At 42.5% G+C, this 25,255-nt stretch overlaps 1 protein-coding gene across 2 annotated transcripts; it reads right to left on the bottom strand.

The window, feature by feature from the left end:
• Positions 1 to 2,809: 2,809 nt before the first annotated feature.
• On the bottom strand, positions 2,810 to 24,018 carry Depdc7 (DEP domain containing 7). Of its 2 annotated transcripts, XM_051184074.1 has the most exons (10): positions 23,856 to 23,973; positions 17,664 to 17,790; positions 10,610 to 11,000; positions 8,762 to 8,889; positions 7,824 to 8,013; positions 5,314 to 5,525; positions 4,381 to 4,523; positions 4,127 to 4,252; positions 3,963 to 4,041; positions 2,810 to 3,124 (listed from the first exon to the last, which is right to left on the bottom strand). In XM_051184074.1, the coding sequence occupies exons 2-10, from the start codon at positions 17,782 to 17,784 to the stop codon at positions 2,931 to 2,933; spliced, it is 1,584 nt and encodes a 527-aa protein (XP_051040031.1). In that variant the 5' UTR covers positions 17,785 to 17,790; positions 23,856 to 23,973; the 3' UTR covers positions 2,810 to 2,930. The 2 variants fall into 2 exon arrangements, with proteins under 2 accessions (XP_051040031.1, XP_051040032.1); XM_051184075.1 differs by lacking the exon at positions 17,664 to 17,790 and having other exon boundaries at positions 23,856 to 24,018.
• Positions 24,019 to 25,255: the final 1,237 nt, after the last annotated feature.

The raw sequence follows: 25,255 nt of genomic DNA, 5'->3' as shown, positions 1-25,255 counted from the left end.
CCTGGGACCTGGGCCAAAACCTACAGCCTGTGGTCTTGTTGGTGTTCAGGGACCATGCTGCCATCAAAGTCATCCTAATCTAAGTAGCCTGTGCTTCCATCCAGAGCCAGAATGTTGTCTAAGCCCAAGCTGCTGCCTAGGGCCAGTGGTCTGAGTCTGTGATCCTGCTGCAGCTGGGGTCTGTGTTGATGTCTGTGGCCCATCTCACCTCAGGGGAACATAGGAACCATGTGTGATGAAATGATGGCCATACTGAGCCAGCCCCACCCTTCACTGGTCTTGGCCCTGGCCCTCACTGGACAATGCAGCAAGAGAGCTGGGCTCCCTGCACTCGGAAGAAACGGGAACTGACCCTGATGGCATAGTTGTAGGGGAACTGGCTCTGTTCCCTCACCTGAGTGGGGAAGTCCCAGTGGCCTGGACTGACCAGCTCAACTACCACACAGGCCCACCCTAACGCCTATCCTATCTAGGACCTGCTAGAGCTTAGGAAGGGACCTGTCCCATGGAAAGATACGGGCCTGGTCTCCATGATGCTGGGTGGCCTCGAGATATCTGAGAGGAATTTCAGTAAGGATCCATTTATGAAGGTATGCCAGAAACCAGAGGCCTGGAACCAGACCAATGACTCATTGCAATGAACATTTACAAGTAAAGCTGACTGGACAAAAGGGTGTGGCACACTGCAGCTCCCAATGCCACCAGATGAATGAAGATGTTGGAGAAGCAGGAAAGATGTTTTTCTTTTTGTTTGCTTGTTTTGGATTTTCTTTTGGGGGGCACTGCAGAGGGGAGGGGAGGGTATGGAGGGACTGGGAAGTGAACAGAATAAGGGTGCATGATGCAGAATTCCAAATATTCAATAAAGAAATTATATTAAATTAAAAAAAGTTTGAGGTAAGCTGCCTCTCCCAGACAAGATCTTGCTGTACAGCTCAGGCTAACCTACAACTTACAATTTCCTGTTTCAGCCTACTGGGATTAGATCCTGGCCATCATGTCTGGCTTCAAACTGTGATCTTATTTGAATGTTTCCCATGAAATGAACATTCTGTTTGAATGTTGATTCTAACAGGTGCTGGAGCCATGCAGCAGTTAATGGCTGTTCTTCTAGAGGACCTGGGTTCGATGCCCAGCTCCTACATGGCAGCTCACAAATGCATATAACTCCAGTTCCAGGGGATCTGATTTCGTCTTCTGACCGTATGTCTCACACACACACACACACACACACACACACACACACACACACACATTATGCACAGACATGCATGCAGGCAAAATGCCAATACACAAAATAAAAATTAAAAAAAAATAATAATAATACATGAACAAGCCAGGCATGGTGATGAAAACCTTTAACTCCCAGCATTGGGAGGCAGAAGCAGATGGATCTCTGAGTTCAAGGCCACTCTGGTTTACAGAGTGAGTTCCCAAGACAGAATTTTTTTTTTGTCTTAACAACAACAACAAAAATAAAACATGAATACTGCTAGCAGTCAGAAAACTGAATGTTCCCATCTTTTCCTGAAGGTGTTTGTTCTGGTAGCCAAAGAATCACACTTTAATTATATGCAAAACAAAGATTGCAAATCAGATAGTGTGCAGCTGCTCCACCAGCTATGTGGATTTCACCAGTTTCTGTAGCCTCATTCTGCAAATTTCCTCTCATGCTTAAGTCATGATCTCTTCTTTCACCACTTTTAAAGCTGCCTCTTTTTCTTACATGTGCCAAAAACCTGGCTTTCCTAAGATAACTGGTGTCATATATATTATAGTTCTCAGCCTTCTATTTGAAGACTAGCTGATGTTACATCAGAAAATAAGAGACCACTCACAGTATGCCAGCAGATTGGGGCATTCAAGTTTTTCCAACCACTTTTAAAATGTTCCTGTTACATTGATTTTTGTATATCTGGGTGGGTATGTGTGTTATGTATGTAGGCACGGATGTGGGTCAGAGGGAAACTTGTTTTCTTCTATCATGTGGGTCCCAAGGATCGAACTCAGTTCATTAGGCTTGGTGGCAGGTGTCTTTACCCACTGAGCCATGGCAACTCTACAAAGGAAAACATTTAATTGGGGTGGCTTGCTTACAGTCCAGAGGTTCTGGCCATTATCATCATGGTGGGACATGGTGGTGTGCAGGCAGACACAGTACTGGAGAAGTAGCTAAGAGTCCTACATCTTGCAGGCAACAGGAAGTGGTCTGAGTATCACACTGAGTGAAACTTGAGCATATATAGACTTCAAAGTCTGCCTCTACAGTGATGCACTTCCTCCACTAAAGCCACAACTCCTAATAGTGCCACTCTCTTTCGGGGCCATTTTATATCACCATATCCTTTCTCAAAAACAAAAAAACAACAACAACAAAAAAAAGAAAACAAAACTAACAAAACCCAAAAACATATCCCTACTAATATGTAGACTTCTTGTTAACTACTTTTATTATTAGATGTATTTATTTATAAGGATGAGTATGTAGATGTTCCATGTGTGTACATTGCCCACAGAGGTCAGAAGAGGGTATTTGATCCCCTGAGACTGGAGTTACATATGGTTGTGAGACACGATGTAGGTGTTGGGACCTAAACCCAGGTCTTCTGCAAGAGCAACAAGGGCTCTTTTAACTACTGAGCCATCTCTCCAGCCCCAGTACTTGCTTATATAACTATATTACTATCATATCCTCTGAATCCCTATGATTTCCTATACAAATTAACATAATAAATCAATTCACCTTAACGACTCACTTAGTCCTTATATCAACATGACATCTGAGTAATGTTTTTTTTTTTTTGACACATATGGGTATAAAATTTTATTAAGTACAACTTCATATTTCGACATCCAAGCTTAAAAATATCTTTAGGCTACATAATTTGCCCTTAAAATACACAGTGTACATTTACACAGACATTAGAAACTCAGTCTCCAAAATACTCAGTGAAGATATCTGGATGACACTTATGGAATTGGCCTAGCAATTTCTTCTTCTCTTTGGCAGAGAGTTTTGAGTCCTCATCAATAGTCTTTAGTAAGTTCAACAGTTCATCTTTGGTTTTCTTCTGTTTGCTGCTAGAATACTCACTTTCGTCAATTCTCTGGCAATAAATATAGCCTTCAGGTATAAAAGCAAGAAGTTCCAGTTAATGACTCTATTCACCACATTTAACTAGAAAAATCATGCAGTAGTTTCCTTTTTTTCCTTTGAAATTCTATAAAATGCATTAAAGAGGATGGTAAGAATAACCCTGACCCAGGTTTTTTTGTTTGTTTTTTGGACAGGGTTTCTCTGTGTAGCCCTGGCTGTCCTAGAACTTGCTCTGTAGACCGGGCTGGCCTCAAACTCTCAGAGATCCACCTGTCTCTGCCTTCCAAGTGCTGGGATTAAAGCTGTGTGCCATCATGGCCTAGCAATCAAGATGTTTTAACCTGGCCTATGGGATGGCTCGTGGGAAAGGCACTTGCCTCTGACCCTGATGCTCTGAGTTCAATCCTTGTGACCCTTAGGTGGAAGCAGAGAATCAACTCCTGAAAGTTGTTCTCTGACCCCACCCCACACACAGAGAAACATACAGAGACAGACAGAGACAGAGAGATATTAAGTAAGCAAATGTGTGACTTGTATTAAAACAGACTAGAAAAAAGAATCTAAAGTTGTTTTAGGCCAGGAAGAACTCTGCTAAGCCTAAAAAAAGGAGGGGAATGCTTCAAACTATTTAGTTCAAACTAACAGCACTATAGACCTGTCTTCAGAAGATGCTGAAACCTTAAACTGGGAGTGGCCGCAAACACCTGTGACCCCAGCACTTGAAAAAAGGAGACAAGAGAACCAGGATTTCAAGGTCACCTTTGGCTACAAAGCCCCATCCTGCCTGAGATACAAAGAGCTCATGCCTAAAACAAACAAACAAACAAATAAATGAAAGACCATACAGATAATATTCCTAAATTACCTGTGTCTTTATTAGGCTCTCTTCCTTTTTGTATGTCCAGAAGTTTAACACTAACAATTTTATGTAGAGTTCCAGGAATCTTAGAAAAAAGGGACACAGGACATTATTCCAATGCATTTAAATCTGCTACAAATAAGCATGATGAATTACTGTTGGAGTCTTACCTTGAAAACATCTTTTTGGTGATCCATTAAGAAGAGTACAAGAAGATCAGTTTTGCCTTTGGATAAGTTTTTATTGTTGACAAGAGCTTTTGAGAATACCCTCTTCACAACCATCCGGTTGTCACTCTGTGAGAATAAAAACATACCTCAAAGGTTAATGCTAAGGGGATGTCAAATATAAATAGCCGCCATCCACCACAGCATTCGGAATGATGAAAACACTGAAAACAATTAACATTCAAAAACAAACTTACTTCTTCCTGTAATTTAAATTCAGAAGGATTTGCTGCAACAGCCATGAAGTAAAGCAGTCTTCTAAATTCTTCTCTATTCTGGGAATCCAGAAGCTTCAGAAACAGCTGAGTAGCTTCTAATGCTATTTCTGTCTTCCCATTTACTTTAGCCAAAAGGGAAAAAAAAAAAGTCCTTAATTGATCAAACAAAACTACATTAAAATGAACAAAACTTGTTACGGTTTATGCTAAGTAGTACATTTCCTCAAAGTTATTTCCAAAAGCAAAAGCAAAACAAAGTGGGAATGAAAACAGGAGAGAAGCAACTCTAGCACCTGTCCTCTGAGCTCCGTGTGCTACAGCATGCAAGCATACACAAAGAAGTGCAATTTAAATAAATAAATAAAAATAAAATGGATGACCAACACCTAAAGACAGCCTGTTCTCAAATCACCAACCGACACTGTAGGCCCTTGTCATAATATATTGTCTTAGGGTGCTAAATCTAACTCGTGGCAGCGTAAATTCCCACTGCTTCCCATGAACACACTTTGAAAGTGTACAGTGTATATATTGCTGATAACTGTACCTGAGAAAAATAAAAGGGATTCTCTGAATTTGTTTTCAGAGCCATGGAGAGCAGAGTGCTGGTCATGCTGATAACTTCTACAGCAGAGAACTGCCATTCCTGCCTAAGCTTGCAGCAAATGACAGCAGTGCCCAGAGGCAGCAGCACTCCTAACTGTAGAGTTGCTAAGGTCTCAAGGTGAACCCTAGATGTGTTTAAATAAATATATTCTCTACAGACTAGTCCAGATCCCCTCCAACTTTACAGGGTGCTATTTTCGTTCACTTTGAGTACAATTAACTCCCCCTCCCCACCCCACCCCACCCCACCTCACCCCACCCCACACAAGATGAACTCTAGTATCTATGTAGTAAGAGCTCACTTACCAAGGAGTTCTGCTATTCCATTATGAACATCACACAGGTGGTTTAAGAGAGGCTCCCTAGTGCTATAATATTTGCCAATAGCATCGAATAGAAGTTCCTTCACTAAGTCTGTTCTGTCTGGTTGCTCAGGAAAATTTCTGCTTATGTCCACAACCATGTGGTCAGGAAGATACTCCAAGCAATCAATGGCTGCAGAGACCCATTCATCTTCTCTAAAGCAAGGGAGGGAGGGGGAGTTATTTTAAAACGCAAAGAGAAGAAATAGACACATAGTATCTAATTCACAAGTTATTTAATGCTCACCACCAGGATAAAATTTTCCACACTTAAATACAGTAAAATTGTTTATTATATATCTAAACTGTATATGACAGGTCAAAGAAATCAGCTAAATTGCATTTTTCTTATGTGCAAAATAAACATCTACTACAATAGGGATGTGAAGGTCATCAAAATTAAAACTTGACCTTGTTGCAGGATTTGTTTATATTGCATGAAGTTGTGTCTATATTTTACCTTCCCTGCTTAAGGCACCTGTTCAGTTTAATATAGAGTCGAATGGCCAATAACTAGGCAGGAGAAAATAGGCGAGACTTCCAGGCAGAGAGAGGAACTTGGGACTAGAATCTGGTGTGGTAGGAGACACCAGCAAAACATGGAAGGGGTCGGACATGCAGAATGGAGGAGCAGTAAAAAGCCACATGGTGGAATGTAGATTAAGAGAAACAGGTTAATTTAAGTTGTAAGAGCTAGTTGGGTACAAACCTAAGGTAAAGGTTAGCTTTCATAATTAAGAAGTATCCATGTCATTATTGGGGAGCTAGCAGTCACAAAATAAATTCTGACAATACCCAATCCTGATTCTCCCCAGTGCTGGGTCACAGATGTGGGACACCACCCACATCTGGTTTCAGGCTGACTCTTAAAGTTGTAATTCTACCATACAATGTTGCTAACTTCAAAGCCACATTTATGATGTGTTATCTGTAGCTTTAGCTAGGACAGAATACAATAAGATAAAGATAACATTTCAAATTAATTAAATCAATGGGTAAACTGGTCTTTTTTGAGATTAGGGTCTCTTGTGGCCCAGGCTGACCTCCCACTCACTATGTAAGTGAAGATAACTGAACTTTTGACCCTCCTGAGTGCTTGGATTAAAGCATTTGCTACTCTATTATGAGGTGTTGGAATTTAAACCCAGGACTTCATTCATATATGGGAGGCAAACACTCTACCAATTGAGCTACATCCCCAGCCAGAAAGTGCTATGTTTCAATAAATTTGTTATATGTCCTCTATGGCCACAGACTTGAGACAGCTAGGGTCTATAAAAAGGTGAAACTAGATATCTTTAAGGTAATTTCTAGCTCAAATTCTGAATAGTTAGGTAATTATAAAAATATTTCCACCAAGTGGTACATACCTTTAATCCCAGCACTCGGCAAGCAGAGACAGGCAGATCTCTATGAGTTTGAGGCCAGCCTGGTCAACAAGCTAGATCTAGACAGACAAGACTACATAAAGAAGCCCTGTCTTGAAAAACAAAACAAACAAATTATATATATAATATTGTATAAATATATATGTATATATTTATGCATTGCTTTAGGTTAGTTATAGAAATGTAAACATGTAGAATGAATTTGATATTATACATGCAGAACTTAACAGCTAATATGTTAAGATCAACACTTTCAGATAAGGCTTTAAGCCTTTTAAATTTTTGTTTTGTTTGAGACAGAGTCACTCACTATGTAGCCCTGGCTATCATGGAACTCACTATGTGGACCAGGCTGGCCTAGAACACAGAGATCTGTCTGCCTCTGCCTCCTGAGTGCTAGGATTAAAGGTGTGGGCTACCACACCCAGCTCTTTAATGCTATCTGTCAGCATTCAACTTTTCATATTAATGGTATGGTGACATGCAGAGCTAAAAAGAACTAAAGAAGTAAGTTGTACTCCTTAAACACTTCCATCTCCTTAACTGGATTGGAACACTACCTACAGAGGCAAAATAATTAAACATTAAATCAACTGAAAACACAGAAGCTATTTTAATCTTTTATAATTTTATTCAGGAAAAGAATGTTTCAAGTTATGAGGAACATAATACTCTTAAGCTAAAATAGTCTGCTCTTAGCACTATAAGACTTCAGATCTTAAGGTTTACACACACACACACACACACACACACACACAGTTTATTTGAGACATAGTCTCAGTATGTAAGAGGCCCTGACTGGCCCCCTACTGACAGAGATTCCTGCCTGTCTCCCAAGTGTTGGGATTATAAATCTCATGTAGCACAAGCTGGCCTCAAACAAGCGGTGTAGCTGAAGGTAACCTTAAAGTGCTGATTCCTCTGCCTCTACTGCCTAAGTGCTAGGATAACAGGTGTGTGCCACCACACCTAATTTTAACCAGTTCGAGGCTTGAACCCAGAGCTTTGTGTACACTGATCAAGCTCTCTACCCACAAACTGAAATTATTATATGATTTACACATACTGAGAGTCACCATAGGCCCTGAGAATCCCTCGGTCCAGATAGTTACTGGTGTTGACCATGTCAGGCTGTTTCTTAGACTGAGGGACTTTAGGTACAACCTCTTGCTGTTTGAGTAAGGAGTCAAGAAATGGAAGGTCGACAAGTTGTAGAAGACGTCCAATCGTCTCTTCTTGCCATACTTCATTAATAACTACACAGGAAAACAAAGTGGGAAGCAACAATTAACTGTTATTCCATGCCCACTGCAGTGTCTAGGCAGTTCTAACTATTTGATCTGTGGCAGAAAGGAGGTATCGGGCCATGCTTACTCATGGAGCGCTTTCTTATAACAAGACAATTCAAGATCTGTTTAAAGTGTAGGAGAACAGGCTCTGGACAACAGGAATTCTTGTCATTTTTTTTGTACTATATAAAGCAATATGTCAGAGATAAGAGCTCAAGCCATATAACATGTTAATAAGGGCTTTAGAAGAAAAGAATGGTTCATTCAATCTCAAAACTCATTTGAATCTACTTGCTGCAGTGTTCCCCACTCAGGATTTCCACACAGCCAGGACAGGGGGTTGGGGGTTTGGGAATCAAAATCATCAGGCTGCATTCCTAAGAATTCTCTTAATACTTTAAATATGATATTTAATTTTTCATAATTTAATAAATAGTAGGAAAAGAAACATCTGAGAGAATATATTGAGTAAGAATCTGCATGCAAAACATTTCAGATTAGAACCTCTGCCAGCTGATGGACAAAAGCCATGTTCAAGAGTTGTAACACTGATGTGTTGTTGTTCAAGATAATAGACTTCTGTTGAAGCTTAACATAACCAGCTTTAACACAGCGTACTCTTTCTCTGCTTGAATATTAACATTCAAATAAAGATTAGAAGGAAACAACTGAACCTACTGAGTCCTCTATTTCTTACTTTGCATCATCAGTTTACCTTGAGGAGACAGCCTGGTAGAGACATTTATATGTGGGGAGTTGGCAGGCTTTAAACTCAGATTTTCCCACAGGTCCTCCAAACTGTCCGACTTGATCTCAGGTGACTTAAATAATGTATCCGAGTACCTAAAATAAGGTTAGCATGTCACAAAAATGACTAGAAAGCTGCAGGTGTCTAGAGAGCTCATGTTTCAAAATCAGAACTCAAATCTTCTCAAGGGTCTCTCATTCAACCCAGGCACACTCACTCACTCTCTACTTGTTTTGCGGGGCAGGGTCTCGTGCAGCCCAAGTGGTCTCAAACTCATTATGTCGCTGGAGCTGGCCCTACACTCTGATCCTCTGGTCTCCACATCCCAGATTCAGTGATTACTATTACACCCTGATCTAAAATATACAAACACTCTAAATAGACTCTCCCGTGACCCTTTCTTTATGTAGATGTAACTCAATGATCACAATTTTAGCACAAATTTTAAAACATAATAAAAATGAGCCAGGGCTGATGGTAAAACTTTTAATTGTAGCCTTCCAGAGGCAAATGTGAGAGAATTTTGAGTTTACTGTGAGCCTGGCTTGCCATCTACAGAAAGTTATGGGTCATCTTAGGCTCCACAGTGAGACCCTGTCTCAAAACAAACACCAAAGTAAAACAAAAAATCCTGAAATTGTCTGTCTTTGTTTCCTAGTTGGTATGATATTCCTGTTTGTCACAGAAATATTAATATTCTTTGTTACCAAATAGTGATGAAGACTGTAACAGTGCTGTACAATACTTATGTGTAAGATGTTCTTTCTAAAATTGCCATAGTTGCAAATTACTAAACATTTTTGGTCTTAAGGATGTCAAACAATGAATGAAGATGTATGTACTTGAAGAATATGGACCAAGTTCTACTTTACCCTCTTATTTCCTTTGCTTGTTTCTATAGAGGTAAAGTTTATTAAGAGGCTTAAAAATAGTTGAAAGGTCAGAGCTGAACCAGAGCATCAAATTACTGCCTCCTCTACAGTTTAGCTGCATCGATGAAGGAAAAGGCAGGCTCTTTACTTCACAAACTCATTATGTACTCCTAACCTTTGCTCATGTCGGTCACTGGTCTCCATGTTGTCTCTCTGCCCCGCCCCCCCCCCCAACGTTTGGTTAGCCTCGCCTGCCCTAGCCTTCAACACTGCTTACTTAGTTCTCACCAACTACCCAGCACCATTTCTGGCCCTGAATAACCTTTTTAAAAATACAGTCCCATCTGGTTGAACAACTTTTGTGGCCTCTCCAACACGGATGTGACTGAGTCCCAAGTTCCTTACCATTCCAAATCAGTGGTACACACCTGTAGGTGGATGGCTTGAGCTTAGAAATTCATGAATGCCTGGGACATTTAGGGAGACCTAGTCTCAAAAATTAAAAACAACAACAACAAAAAAAAACCCAGACCAAAATCACACAAATCCTTTAGTACATCACAGGGAGCTGTGGGTACTGTGGCTCTCATTCTCCATTCACACTCCATGTCCACCACTTTCTAGATCCCAATGATGCCCTAGGAACTGGTGTCTCTCTGCCTGTCCTTCCTTTCTCTCTGTTCTCATCCCACTCTGTATACGAATTTCCATGTTTTACACTGTCACTATAACTTAAGGCAGAAAAACTGTCTGTTGACTGTTCTTGCAAAATACAAGTATGAACAAATGAAGTCTAGGATATGCCTGATACATCAACATTTTGTTATATTTTATTAAATTTACCAGGATTTAGATTGTAGCCAAAATTAGCACTCATGATCTTTTTAAAAAGAAGGAAAAAGGTCTGCTAATATGCCCATGACAACCTGACCCCAGGGCTCACCTGGACGGCGAGTCCACTTTGTTCTCGCTGCCTGATTGACTGTTCTGACTAGGTATTGTTGTGAATCTATAAAGGCTGCAACTGCTGTCTTCAAATGGAGGCTTTTTGTCTTTTCCAAAGACTCTGGTTGGGACTGCTTCAAATACTTTGTAGTCCATAAGTGCTTGACACACTCTCACCACTTTGGCCCGAGGAATATCGACATCACCAAAGAATTTATTTTGAGTTAAGTGAGAGTAAATGACATCCACAGCTTCTGAGCCCACAAAGCAGTCATTGTGCCGTTTTAAGTGGTGTCTCCGTTTCTTCACCTGCACTTGGGTTTGAAGAGTATTTATAATGCTGCTCCACACGTATGTGGCTCCAAATGGCTTTTGGGCCACACTGAAACCTAAAAGGAGAGAAATCAGGGAAACTGCTGCATTAGTGCTTTGTTCATCTGTAATGAGGTCTGTGCAACTGTGGTGCTCTATTAGTCATGGGTTATTAAGCTTGCCAGAGGATTCAGAAAGCAAAGCCAGTCTCAAGCTGTAGAGGTCATACAGTGGTGATGGATGGTACATACCTTTAATCCCAGCAGCCATAGAGCTAGGCAGTGGTGGTACAAACCTTTAATCCCAGGACTCAGGATTTAAAAAGTATGGATCTCTGAGTCCAAGACCAACCTTGACTATAGGAGAATGGATCGGAGCTCATGCCTTTAATCCCAGGACTTGAGAGGTATAAAAGGTAGAGGCATTCAGTCTGAGAATTATTCTCTAGCCATGTTGAGGACAGCATAGCAGTCTGAGTGAATGTGAGGAGCGGTGAAGTCAGGAGCAGTCTGAGGATCGCCCCTTTGGTCTGAGCTGAGGTAGAATTAAGAGCTAGTGGCTGGCTGCTTTGTTTTTCTGATCTTCAGCTTGAAGCTTGGCCTCCCCCCCCCCCCCCAAAAAAAACCATCAGTCTCTGGGTCGTTTATTTACTGTGTTATAAGCAATTCCTAGGGAGAAGAGTAATTTCCAAAAGCCACAAGAGGGGAAACTAGAGGGTCAGTTTATTGAAATATTGTTATCAGTGGAAATTCATTTCAAACTTTTGTGCCTGCTATATGCGAATGCTGTCCAGTTGGTAGACAGTCTATTCTCATATTTAAAGACACTATGGGCGGATCCAAACATTATTATGTATGTGTTCAATCAGTGCTGAAAAGAAACAGCTGCTGGATATGTCAGGCTCACCTGTGACACCAGCACTCAGGAGGCTGAGGCAGAAGGGCCAAAAGTTTGGGGCCAACCTGGGCTACATACTGAGGACTGGTCCAGAGAGACAGAGACAGACAGACATGGGTGGGGTGGAGAAGCAGCAGCAGCTAACAGAGTATTATTTCATTACATTTATTTATTGTGTGTCTCTGTGCGTCTATGGGGTTGCATGTGGGTGTGTGTGCCACAACACTCATGTGGAGGTCCGAGGACAACCTGCAGGAACATGTTCTCTCCTTCCACTATGTGGGTCCTGAAGGTCAAACTCGGGCCATCTATCTGGCTTGGCAGCAATGCCTCTACATGCTGAGCCTTCTTGATGGCCTGCCACCACGGGCTGCCTAGTGCCTGAGGAGACCAGAAGAGGGTGTTGGTCCTCTGGAACTGGAGCAACAGGGGATTGGGAAGTGCATGTGGGTACTGGGAAATGAATCTGAGTCCTCTGGAAAAGCAGCCAGTGCTCTTAACCACTAAGCCATCTCTATCCCCCTACAGTGATATCTTTGTTTTGTTTTTGTTTTTTAAGACAGCCTCACTATAGTGCTGGCTCTCCAGGAACTCACTGGGTGGACCAGGCTGACCTTGAACTCAGAGATCCACCTACCTCTATCTCCCAGGTGCTAGAATTAAAGGTGCATGCCACCACCAGCTGGCTGAGAATGCTATTTTAAATGGGATGTCAAGAAAGACTTCTAAGGCTGGGAATTTAGCTCAGTAATAGAGTGTTTGCCTAGCATGTGAAAGATCCATGGTTCAGTCCCCAGCTCTGGAGACACAAATTTACAAAGACCAAAGACTGAAAAAGTAAGGGTCACTTTCCTAATAGTTATCTCTAATAGGGACTTAGTAAAACCAGGAAGTGAGCTGTACAGACACCAGGGGAAAGAACAGAGAACAGAAAATTCAAAGGCCCAGGGGCATGCACTCTGCTGGGATAGGCCAGTAAGGCCAGATGGCATGTGGTGGGAGCTGCAGTAGGAAGTGAGATCAAGAAATGGGTAGATCTTCTACCACCAGCTACAAGCAAAATTATCCAGTTATCTAGTCTTGAGGAGCAAACCTAGGAGGCAGATAGCATCTCAAATTGGAGATACAAAATGTGTTCACAGGTTATGTGCCACTTCTAAGCATACTGAAATCATTCTAGAATTGACTCATGGTCACACACATACACTCACAGGCTGCAGGAACAAACTAATATTTCTAAAGCTTCCTGTTTTGCAGGCTTCTAACTTAAATGCTTAGCAAGCAGGGTAAAGTAACAATAGGAGTTTATTAACTACTGCAAAAGATAAGGGTGAGCAAAGAGGAACTGGGAAGAGCTGGGGGGGGGGGAAACTTGACATGGGTGTGTGCGAGGGGGATAAGGGTGGGTAAACAAAGCAAGATATTTGGCCAACACAAAAAGGAGAAAATAAGCTCAGAAGTTTTTCTATCAAGCTGTTGAGATGGCTCAGCGGGTAAAGACAATTGCTGCCAAACCTAATGACCCAAGTTTAATCCCCGGAGCCAACATGGTGGAATGAGAAGACTGACCCCTGAGAGCTGTCCTCTGACCCCCATGTTTAAGCTTCATGGGCACGCACACAGGCACAAGATTTAAGAAAAGAATTCATGTAAAAGAAAAACATTTCCAAGCAGCAAGATGACTCAGCAGGTAAAGGTTCTTCCTCCAAACCTGAATACTGAGTCCCCAAACTCACATGGTAGAAAGACAGAACTGATGGAACTGAACCTAGCTGCTTAGTTAATCATCTGCTCAGGGCTGTGTTGCTCTCTCTCTCTCCCTCTGCACACATAGCTAGTGTGTGCTCTCCGATCAGCTGCACTCTTCCAGAGCCTTGGAAAACTCAGCAGTCCAACATACTGCTTCATTCATGCTTAGGATGCTCTTAGCAGAAGCAGGGGAATTACTCCTACTTCCTTTCAGAGTTTAAAAGTAAGTAATGAGGAACCTGATCATTAATGGAACCACTGCCTGGAGAGGAAGGGAACTGTGTGTAGAGATAGCCACGGGATGCCCAGCTTGCTGTGCGCCCACTGGGATCCAAAGTCCCTTCCTCATGGTTGTGCAGCAGCAAGTGCTCCTATCACCAAGTCATCTCTCTGGCCCCTCTTCCTACAATTTAACAGAAGACCTTTTGTGTGTGGGCATGTGCATGCCAAGGCATGTGTATGGAGGTAAGAAGACAACTTGAAAAACTCTCTTGGTTCTCTTTCAAACATGTGGTTTCTGGGCTGGAACTCAGGCCATCAGGTTTGGTGGCAAGCACTTTTACTGGCTGAGCCATCTTACCTACCTTAAAACTCATTCTAATGCAATAGAGATACAGTTATTTTCCACTGTTTTTCTCTTGCACAGGGGGCTAAACTGAGTACCATAGCACACACTCAGCATTTGCTTTGCCATCAAAGATACCCTAGGGCCATGGATTTGAAGTTCATCATTTGGGATCTACATACTGTGCTCCATGTAAGGAGTATACTGAGTCACTACACTATTACTTCATAGCACGATTTTGTAACTGCTATTTTTACTATGAAAATTAATAGCACACACATATTCTTCTGCTTATCTGTAGGTTTCTAATATCAAAAGGTGAGTATTTATTACCTACCCATTATTATGTTAGTTCAAAATAATCAGTGAGATTTTTATTTTCAATTTTAAAAACTGTATTTTAGCCAGACATTGGTGGCACACACCTTTAATCCCAGCACTTGGAAGGCAGAGGCAGGCAGATCTCTGTTGAGTTTGAGGCCAGCCTGCTCTACACAACAAGTTTCAAGATAGGCTCCAAAGCTACAGAGAAACCAGTCTCAGGAAAAAAAAAAAAAAAAAGATAGTTGGGCATGGTGTATGCCTTCAATGCCAATACTGAGGAGGCAGAGGCAGGTGAATCTCTGAGATTCACTTAAGTCTACACAAAGAGTTCTAGGTCAGCCAAGGATACAGAATGAGACCCTATCTATAAATAAATAAATAAATAAATAAATGCAAAACCTAAGGTAACTCTTAATGTAGTAGGAAACAGGAGAAGTAACTGTTGCCAGCCTTACAAATATTAGATAAGCAGTTTGAAGAGTCAAGTACAGAGAAGCAGTTAACTAGAACTAGACCAACAGCAGTCTAGTGTTCACTGCTGAGTAAAGGCAGAGTCCTTTGGGAGGATCTCAGAATTGGTACCCAGAACTCAGGATTAGCTGCACTACCCACAGCCACAATGAACAAAAAGTGTTAGCAGCCAATCATTTCTCATGTCACCCATTCCTTCTTTTGGAAGGGGACAGGGCGGGAAGGTACAGAGTTTCCCTATGTAGCCTTGGCTGTCCAGGAATTCACTATATAGACCACGCTGGACTTGGTCTCAGATTACCTGCCTCTGCCTCCCGAGTGTTGGGATTAAAGATGTGTGCCACCAGCTCAGGTCTAAAACCCTAAGTTCTTAATTTATCTAAAATAACAGAGGTCAAAATGAAATTTAAATTAACTTAATATTGACTCTGTAATCTTTCAAAAAAAAAAAGTTTTGTGACAGTGTTTGTGTGTGGGGGATTCGGTATTTTTGTTTGTTTGTTTGTTTGTTTTTCACTGTTTTTTTGTTTGTTTTTTCTTTTTGTTTGTTGTTTTGTTTGGGGGGGGTTTTTTTGGCCCCCCCCCGCCCCCCCCGCCCCCCGCCCCCCCCCCCCCCCCCCCCCCCCCCCCCCCCCCCCCCGGGCCGGGGGCCGGCCCCCCCCCCCCGGGCGTTTGTTTTTCAAGACAAGGTTTCTCTGTGTAGCTCTGGTTGGCATGGAATTCGATCTGTAGACCAGGCTGACTTTGATTAAAGGAGTGCGCCACCACCACCAGGCTGGCCTGGCTCTATGTAGCAGCTTGTCCTTGAACTGATGCTCCTCCTGCCTCTGCCTCTGCAAAGGGACTTCAAGTATTTACTGTATCATTATCAATAATACTGAACATTGGAGTACATACTATCCACAAACTGTCTTCTCTAATTTAACTCAGATACACATCTCTGTGAAAGTTATTAATCATCCTATTTTCAGAAAACTGAGTTCAGTGCATTAAACTTGTCCTAGATTACACAGGCAATTAAATACCAGCATTTCCTAACCCTTATTACTTATCATGAGTTAGTTATTAGGCTATGGGACTATAGCTCAGTTGGCAGAGGGCTTGTCTAGTGTGTATAACTCCAGACTTGATGCCCAGTCCTTTGGTGGTACAGACCTAAATGTCCCAAGCTCTTTAAGATTAAGTTCTAGAGCAGTGGTTCTCAACCTTCCTAATGTTTCAACCCTTTAATATAGTCCTCATGCTGTGGTGACCCCAACCACAAAATTATTTTCATTGCTACTTCATAACTGTAATTTTGCTACTGTTATGAATCATAATGTAAATGTTTTTGGAGGTTTGCCAAAGGGGCTGAAACCCACAGGTTGAGAACTGCTGTTCCAAAAGGAAACTCATTTTAAGACTGAGGAAGTGGCTGGGTGGTGGTGACATATGCCTATAATCCTAGCACTCTGATTACAGGTGAAATCTCTGAGTTCCAGGCCAGTTCTGGTCTTCAGAGCTAGTTCCAGGACAGCCAGGGCTACACAGAGAAATCCAGACTGAGGAAGTAAACAATGCAAAAGCCTCGGGAAGTCCCTGAAGCTGGCCAGACTGACCAGGTTCTTCCTCCCCAAGGTTTTATAAGCACTAAGGACTTCTGAGGAGGCAGAGACCATCCAAGCTGGGTCAAGTGTGCGGTGAACTCCAGCTCTCATGAGCTGGGGTGGACTCTGGTGTTGCAGTTGCTTAGCTCCTTTAAATGACCCACACTCCTGCAAGGAACCCTAACAAACACACTAGTGTCACACAACAGCCTCTCAGCCCACACACTGGTGAAGGCAAGAGGATCAAAAAATTCAAGGTCATCCTTGGATATATAGAGAGTCTACCTGAGACTCTGTCTCAAGAGAAGCCAGTTACCAGATACAGGATTAGAATTGGTTTTTCCTGGGAGATTCTGGTTAAGTAAAACAACAAGAGAACCAAGAGATTAGAAGAAACAAATCCAACAGTTTTAACATTAAAGAACCCTTCCCCAAAGTATTTACAAATATTTGGCAGCCAGTACTCCTAAAATAGAGTACTGTGGATTCTATAATATATATTATACATACATAGGAGTAAGGAAAGTCAGTTGAGCAAACTTGGAGAGATCAGATTGTTTAAGGTCAGTAATTTTCTTTTTAAAGACAAGTCTCCTGGTTCAGGGGATCCTCATGCCCCAAGCAATTGGTGTACAAACACTGTTCTCACATCCATTGGGCTAGTGATATCGTTAAAAATACAAAAGTTAAAACACTTGAGCCACAAAGTAGGTTAGTACATAAATCCTAAAAAGTAAGTTGAAGTTACTAATTTTAGATGGGTAAGACAACTGAAGGATGCTGACAGAGATGGCATACAGCCCAAACAACATGGAAAAAGCTAATGCTCACACAGGGAATTAGGAAGTGAGGAATAAGTTTCTCCATATTACCCTGGTACTAAAATGTAGGAAATCAGGAAGTTTTACAGGTTGGATAAAACTGTAGGAAAGATTAAAGAACAGATTAGAGCAGGGCAGCCAGCACCTGTGTACCACATAATGTTTCCAGAGTCCTCCAAGCATGATAAAAGTCAGCCCTTCCAGGGCCGTCTGGTTCTCACTGACCATTAATTCCCAAACACCGCATTCCGGGATATTTCCCCTCAAGCATCACCACCCACAGACCCAAAGCTCAAGTTCATACAGATACAGCAATGCGTAATGTACCTTGGACTTGACAAGCCAATGTGCCAAAACTCATACCAGGATAACCAGTTTTCTTAAGTGGTGACTTCACCAGTTGACTACAGATCCCCCAATGCTGGGTAGAAAATTGTTTTTCACCCATCCAGACCTGAAATGAATGTTAGCAGAGTAAAACTGACTTGCTGTAATTTCTAGACAGAATCCAAGAGACAAAAAGCACACAATGATTGTTTTGTAAGTTGAACAGTCACAATGGGAGCTTCAGTCTGTCCTCAACTCAAGCCTCACAAAAATTCTACATTTTTTTCTTGGTTTGTTGAGACAGAGTTTCTCTTCGTAGCCATGGCTGTACTGGAACTCCCTTTGTAAACTAGGCTGTCCTCGAACTGCCTCTGCCTGAGTTTTTCTTCTTTTTGATTTTTCAAGACAGGAAAATTGTGTAACTTGAAACTTAGGCACTGTGGACACCTTTAATCCTAGCTCTTGGAAGGCAGAGGTAGAGGCAGAGGCAGGCCAATCTCTGAGCTCCAGGATAGTCAGAGCAACAATAAGACCCTGTCTCAAAGACTGACAGACAGACAGATAGATAGATGATAGACAGATACATAGATTGATAAAGATAAATAGATAAAATTCTATGTCTTGAAGCTTTCTAACATCTGGTCAGTTGTGTTCTAAAACATCATGACTAGGCTGGAGAGAAGGCTCTCAGTGGTTAAGAGCACTGACTGGTCTTCCAGAGAACCTGGGTTCGAGTTGTAGCATCTACATGACAGCTCATAATCATCTGTAAATCCAGATCCAAGGGGCCTGACATCCTTTTTGGGCTTACACACACACACACCCCACGATGGAGACTTACATACAGATAAAACGCCCATACATATGAAATAAAAACCAATTAAAATTTAAAAAACATCATGACCAATGGAATCCAATAAGCTTCAGTAGCTCTGGTCAAGAGATTTAACCTCTGTAGATAAGTTCCTTAGCCAACTAACTTCCTTCCTTCAACAGCTGAATACAGCATATAAGCTTGGTTTCAGGTCTACATTGCTAACTATAAGAATTAAAGACAGAAGTTGTTCTTCCCACAGGCTGTGGTAGCTCAGACCTTTAATCCCAGCACTCAGGAGGCAAAGGCAGGCTGATCTTTCTGAGTTTGAGGCTCACCTGGTCTACAGAGTGAGTATCAGGACAGGCTCCAAAGCTACACAGGGAAACCCTGTCTTCAAAAAAAAGTTGCACTTCATTTAGATACAAACACTGAATGTCAAACAAATGACAGGCCTATAGGAAAGAATAAAACATGGGGACACACTGAAGCTTGCTGTATACAAAACTGAGGAAGTGGCCTAATAAGAGGATCAGAAATTACTTTAAACTAGGTCTCTACCATTATAGTCTCCTTCATTTTTGTTTTTGTTGAGACACTGACTTATGAAGCCCAGGTTGGCCTCAAACTTTCTGTGTAGCTGAGGCTAGCTTGAATTCTGCATCTTCCTGCCTCTACCTCTAGAGTGAAGTACAGGCATGAACTACCACACCCAGGCTGCAAATGCTAGATTAAATCTAGGCAAGTAAACAATTTTTTCAATTGCTGGAAAACAATAATAGTTCTTGTCTAGCCCCTAGTTTATTAACAATAAGTTACATTTTCAAGATAATTCTGATCTTCAGTCATTTACTTGAAATAGTGATTATCACCACTTTTAATAATACATAAATTTACTAGCCAATAATTCCTTTAAAGCCAACTCATAAATCATCCTTGGTGGGACAGTCCTTTTACTCATACATTTCAAAGGATGCTCAGGATCAATCATGAAATCAGCCCTTACTGTGAAAGCCTAATTAAGGGAAAAGCAGCTCCAATCATTCAAACTCCTGCAAGTAGATCAACACACATATTCTATACCCACATTGTGACAGAAGGGTAACATGTACACAGAACTCCTGAAAATATGCTATTTCTTTGTTTTGTTTGCTCTTAAAATGGTGTCACTATGCAGCTCTGGCTGGCCTGGAGCTTACCATGTTAACCAGGCTGGCCTTGGACTCACAGAGATTGCCTGCCTTGGTCTCCCCAGGGCTGGATTAAAGGTGTATCACCATGCCATTCTTAAATGTACTACTTATAAATAAACATGCAATTACATTTTCATTGTAATTATTGAAATGACTCATTTCTTTTTCTCCTCATAAAACTTTAAGAATACTTTTCAAGTTTCCTTACAGTTATAGAGGTTAAATTACTTAGCTTTTTGGGGCTGTCTCAATATTGCTTTAACACTGGTTAGTGAACATTTGTTAGCTGTTGATGATTGCTAACTACTAAAAACCATTTGTAAAGGTTAAACCAATGGTTCTTAGTGGATTATTTTATATCCTCATCAGACCTGTTGGGGAACATTTTTTAATTTATCACAATGGGATGAAAGGAACTACTGATATCTAGAAATGCTGCCAAAAGTCCTATAGTACACAGGATGGTTCCCACAACAAAGAAAGTGTCAGCAGTGCCTGGGTTAAGAAAACTTGGGCTGACAAAAAACTGTTCAGGTATGGGAACTTGTATTAAGAAATGGCACAGTGGTAAATGCTACAGATACAGATTAAAACACCATGGGCTTGGGAGTCCCAATGATCTGTGTTTCATTCTTGGGTCCACCCTTTACTAAAATACAACCTCAGGCAAACTACCTAACTCTTATGTTGCAATCATATATGTTAATGTGGCTGACTGTGTACAACAATAAGCAGATGCCCAGTTAAAACTAAGGAGGAAACCATCAGTGTCTAAAGGAGCCCAAGGAGACATGACAACTTAATGCAATATAATTATAATATCCTGCATAGGACCGTTGAAGAGAAAATGGACAAAGAACACAACTAAAGAAATTAGGCCCTCTTGGGTTAACAATCATCGATCAATATTTATGTGTTCACTCAGAAAGGATCATACTCATGGAATATAATCCACATGGACAGTGACGTCAAGTTCCAAAAGAAATTCAAAGACCATTCAAAGTAAGAAAAAACATGGGAAACACAGCAGAGGATTTAACTTTTTTTTTTTTTAGACAGGGTTCTGACTATGTAGCCTTGGCTAGCCTTGAACTCACAGAGCTCTACCTGCAGCTGCCTCCCTAGTGCTAAGATTAAATCACCGAGACAAGTTAGCTACAACAGAAAACCCTGTCTCCATAAGTCAATAAAGAAAAAGCTGGAAGACTGGAGAGATGGCTCAGAACACCTCCAGCTCCTTCAGGACCTGAGTCCAGTTGCTAATACCCACATCTGGCAGCTCACTACCACCTATAATTCAGATCCAGAAGATCTTCTGTTACCCTCTTCTGGGCTCTGTGGTCATCAGCTCTCATAGGGCACACACACACTCAGACACACACAGAAACAGTTCTTTCAACAACAACAACAAAATAATAAAAAACATGAAAGATATAGGGGTGCAGTTCAGTAAAAGAACACTGTCTTGCATGTATGAAGATCTGAGTTTGATCCTCTGCACAGAAAAATTATTTTTCCACAGTAGTTTTATCTGCATTTTTTCTATTTTATTTCATATTTTATGTGTGTAAGTATTTGCCTGAATGTATGTCCGTGCACCATATGCATGCCTGGTAACTGCAGAGGCCAGAAGAGGAAGTCAGATCCATGAAACTGGAGTTACAGACAGTTGTAACCCTTTATGAGGGTGCTGAGTCAAACCCAAGTCCTCTGGAAGAAAAGCCTTACCTGCTGAGTCAACCCTCCAGACCCTTGATAGCAGTTCTAAAACCATTACTCAGGCTAGAGAGATGCTCAGTGCTTAGGAGCACTTGCTGCTCTTGGAAAGGACCCAGTTTCAGTTCCTGGTACCCACATGGTAGCTAAAATGATCTGTAACTCTAGTTCCAAAGGATTCTATGCATCTTCTGTCCCCCTTGGACACCAAGCACATACATGGTGTTTATGCATATATGCAGCAAAACACTTACACACATAAAAAAAAATTATCTAAAACAAATCACTCAGGGCTAGAGAGATGATTCAGGGGTTAAGAGCACTGACTGCTCTTCCAGAGGATCCTGGTTCAATTCCCAGCATCCACATGGCAGCTCACAGCTGTTTGTAACTCCAGTCCAGGGGATCCAACACCCTCTTCTGACCTTCCAAGGCACCTGTCACACATGTGGTACACAAACATACATGCAAGCAAAAATAGTTTACAGCACTCTCTCCTAATAAAAAATAAATTTTTTACAAATTACTCAGAGAAATGTTTAGTAGACAATAACTGAAACTTCATGAAAACAGTTAAAGCCAGAGGTTTCTATTACAACTGGGCAGCTGAGGCCAAGTGGGAAACTGTCCTGTACTACAGAAATGGATATGGCAACACTTCTACTGGATATTGCCTTTGACAGTCCAGAGCTTGTTTTCTTATTTGACATCATAGAGAGGCTGACTCAGATGCCTCGGTGAAGTCTGACTCTAACACGTGCTAAGAGAAGCATCAACAAGAGCAGGAATCAGCCACCACTTTAATTCAGAGATTAATGAGAAAGCATATGGGAAGTATTCTGAGCTCCCTGGAAAAGTGACACCAGGCAAATTCAAAGACTTGGGTTACAGTATAAAGGGATAGCAAGATAACATACCGCTTTGTTGGTCTGTATTGAGACAGGTGTCTTAAATTCTGGCTGAAGATTAGCATAAAACTCTTTTTCTTCCTCATAAATCAGGTTCCTGCTTTGTGATTATAGCCCGCTGAAAAGTATGAAAGAGTTACTAATCCCTGGGAAGGGAACGTACAAAGCTGCCTGCCAGAGCACACAGAATGGCAAGGAACCAAAACCCTAGGCTCCCATTACCTTGCTCACAAGGACTGTGACAAAGCAACCCAGGGTGGAAGACGGGTAAATAAACATTAGCAAATAGGAATTCCAGCTGTAAGACCAATGCTAACAGTAAGCAGTCTTTTCCTTTAATAAAAAAGGTGCTGGCCAGCAGGTCAACTCCTCTGTGAGTCTTCTACAGTTTTAAAAGCACTCCCTCTCACCATCTAAAAACATGTTCACAAATGTTTGAAGCCCAGAAATGACATTTCAGCTGTGAGAAAAGACCTACGTATTGTAGGTGAATTTGGAAATCTCATTTACCAGAGAGAGCCTAAAGATATCATTTCAAGTGACAGAACGACATAAGCCTTTTAAGGGAAAGCAGAATATGGTCAATTTTTGTTTGTTTGTTTGCTTTTTGAGTCAGTCTCATCTTCTAACTCTGTCCGGCTTGGAACTTGCTGTGTAGCCCAGGCTGACTTGAATTCAGAGAACTGCCTGTCTCTGCCTCCCCAGTGCCGGGACTAAGGGCATGCACCGACCACTACAGCTGGCATATATGCACGGTTTTATAATCTGTCCTGAGAAAGCACAAATGACAAGTAGTTCTCTAGCAAAAATTACCATTAACATTCTGGAGAGTGCGTGGAGCATTAATGAGTAAGTCAAACACAAGAGTGGGCTCACTGAGATACACTGATCTACCTAGAGGAAGGAATCACTGTTTCACAAACTGGCATTTTACAAATGTAAAGCTTTGGTACAGAGCCAATTTCTCCAGTTCCAGGAAAGGGGAAAGCGGCACATTATCCAGACAAAGCCAAGTATCCCAAGTCACCCGACTCACTCCATTTGCATTATCAGAGATACAATAGGGTCGGAATTTTAGAACGGATTAGCTGATTCAGTTCAAAGATCTTAAACCCGCCCTCAGTGATTCAATACATGTCTCCCTCCCAAAGTCATGTAACTATCAAAGAAAAAAAAGGCATAAAACGGACTCACGGAAACACTGCTTGTACATAAAGTGTTAAATTCACACAACATATGTTTCATCTTCCTAATCTGGGGCTCGAGCCACCGACCTCTGGTCCTACCAAGCAGTCAAGAGTTCGTCCTCAAGACTCTGGGCAGGAAGCTATCCAAAACTCCGCGCTTGTCACAGCCAGGCTGCGGAGCTTCGCCCGGGTCCCCACTGCGAGCTAAATTCGGGAAAGTTCCTAAAATGCCGGGATGGCTGCGGCGGGGTCGGGGGCTCGCTGCCCTTCGGTGGGAAGAAAGCGGATCGTCGCGGCCGCCCAGCCCGCCGTGCACGCCGCCCGCCCGCCCACAGCCCGCGCCCGCCCCACGCTGCCGCGGCCCTCGGACCCACCCGGAGGCCTCTGTGCGGGGCTGTGCAGAGCCGACAAGTTCAGCGCCGCCGCCTTCTCCCGAACCGTGGCCATGACCGCGGCGGGCTAGGCACGGCCGTCCACGCAGCTGCCGCGGCTGCTCCGCAAACTGCGCGCCCGCTCCGGGGCCTCGGGTTAACTGGCCCGCCGGGGGGCGGGGCTCGCGGGCTCCGCCCCTGGTGGTCACGTGTCACCCTGGCAGGCTCCGAGGCTGCCGCCTCTGCGCTCCGAAAGCCTGGGGCGCTCAAGGTGGGCCATGCCCAGGTAAAAAGTACTTCTCGCGGCGCGGACTTTGGAGTGCTCGTCGGCACTAGCCCGAGGCTGGACCCGCTGAGTCTAAAGGTGTCCCTCGCGGGTATACCCTCGCCCGAGCCTCACTGCTCCAGGTCCCAGCGCCTTCACCTGCGCCTATGAGGAACAGGTTGGCTGGGCTTTTCACGAAGATTACCTGAAGTCAAGTTTAGCGTTTAGTATTTGAACCATAAATGCTTCCAAGTGTGTCACGATAATAAATGCTTCGAGTTTTTTCCTCCATAGATCCCGTCCCTCTAAAGAGCAAACAAAGCCTTATCTGGCTCAGGAGAGCAATGTCTAGAGGTCAGAGGACCGCAGCAACCAAAGATCATGGGGCAGCCTGCCAAGGAAATCTGTGTTGATTCTAAATTAACCCTGGGTCTGGTGAGCATGGGGCATGCTGCGGGAAGTGGGAGAGCAGGCTGGAGCTGGAAGAAAGAGAAGGTTGTTGCTGGAAGCACCTAGGTTTCTTGTAGTTGAGGCAGGGAAATCAGAGGCACAGTGTTGAATGGTGTAGGAAGATCATTAAACCCATTGATGGATGCATGCCCTTTTGTTTTGTTTTGTTTTGTTTCCTTTTCTTTTTTCTTTTCCGTTCTTCTTCTGAAGAAAGATGTGGACTCACTATATACCCTAGCTGGCCTTAAATTTGCTCTGTAGACCAGACTGGCCAGAAACTTGAGAATTCCCGACTGCCTCTGTCCCCTGAGTTCTGGGAATAAAGGCATGCCCTGGCATTGCTCGCCCTTTCTCTAACTCCCTACGTCTTTGAGGGGTGGGACGACAGGAGAAATGACTCAGCAGGCCAGAAGAGCTCTATTCCCATCCCAGTACCTTTGTACTGGCTCACAACTGTCTGTCTGTAACTCCAGCTCCAGGGTTTCTGATGCCCCCTTCTGGCCTCTGCAGACACCCTACCTCAAGTCTTCATGGCCATGGTTGTACAGCATGTTTTCCTAATTTCTGGTCTATCTAAGGAAAACAAATCTTTTCTTTTTCGTTTTCTACCCCCGCCCCATGCCCCAGAGACAGGGTTTCTCTCTGTAACAGCTTTGGAGCCTTTCCTAGAACTCGCTCTGTATACCAG

This window comes from Phodopus roborovskii, unplaced genomic scaffold, assembly GCF_943737965.1.
Source record: "Phodopus roborovskii unplaced genomic scaffold, PHOROB, whole genome shotgun sequence".
Lineage (NCBI taxonomy): Eukaryota > Metazoa > Chordata > Mammalia > Rodentia > Cricetidae > Phodopus > Phodopus roborovskii.
The sequence above is the reverse complement of the archived record's forward strand: the minus strand, read 5'-3'. Positions and strand labels throughout refer to the sequence as shown.

Coding starts and splice junctions, on each gene's coding strand:
- Depdc7 (XM_051184074.1), bottom strand. CDS start 17,784: ATGGGTGAAAAACAATTTTCTACCCAGCATTGGGGGATCTGTAGTCAA. Junction 5,526..7,823: donor AGGGCCTATGGTGACTCTCA/GTATGTGTAAAT, acceptor CCCTTGCTTTAG/AGAAGATGAATGGGTCTCTG. Junction 3,125..3,962: donor AGAGCCTAATAAAGACACAG/GTAATTTAGGAA, acceptor TTATACCTGAAG/GCTATATTTATTGCCAGAGA.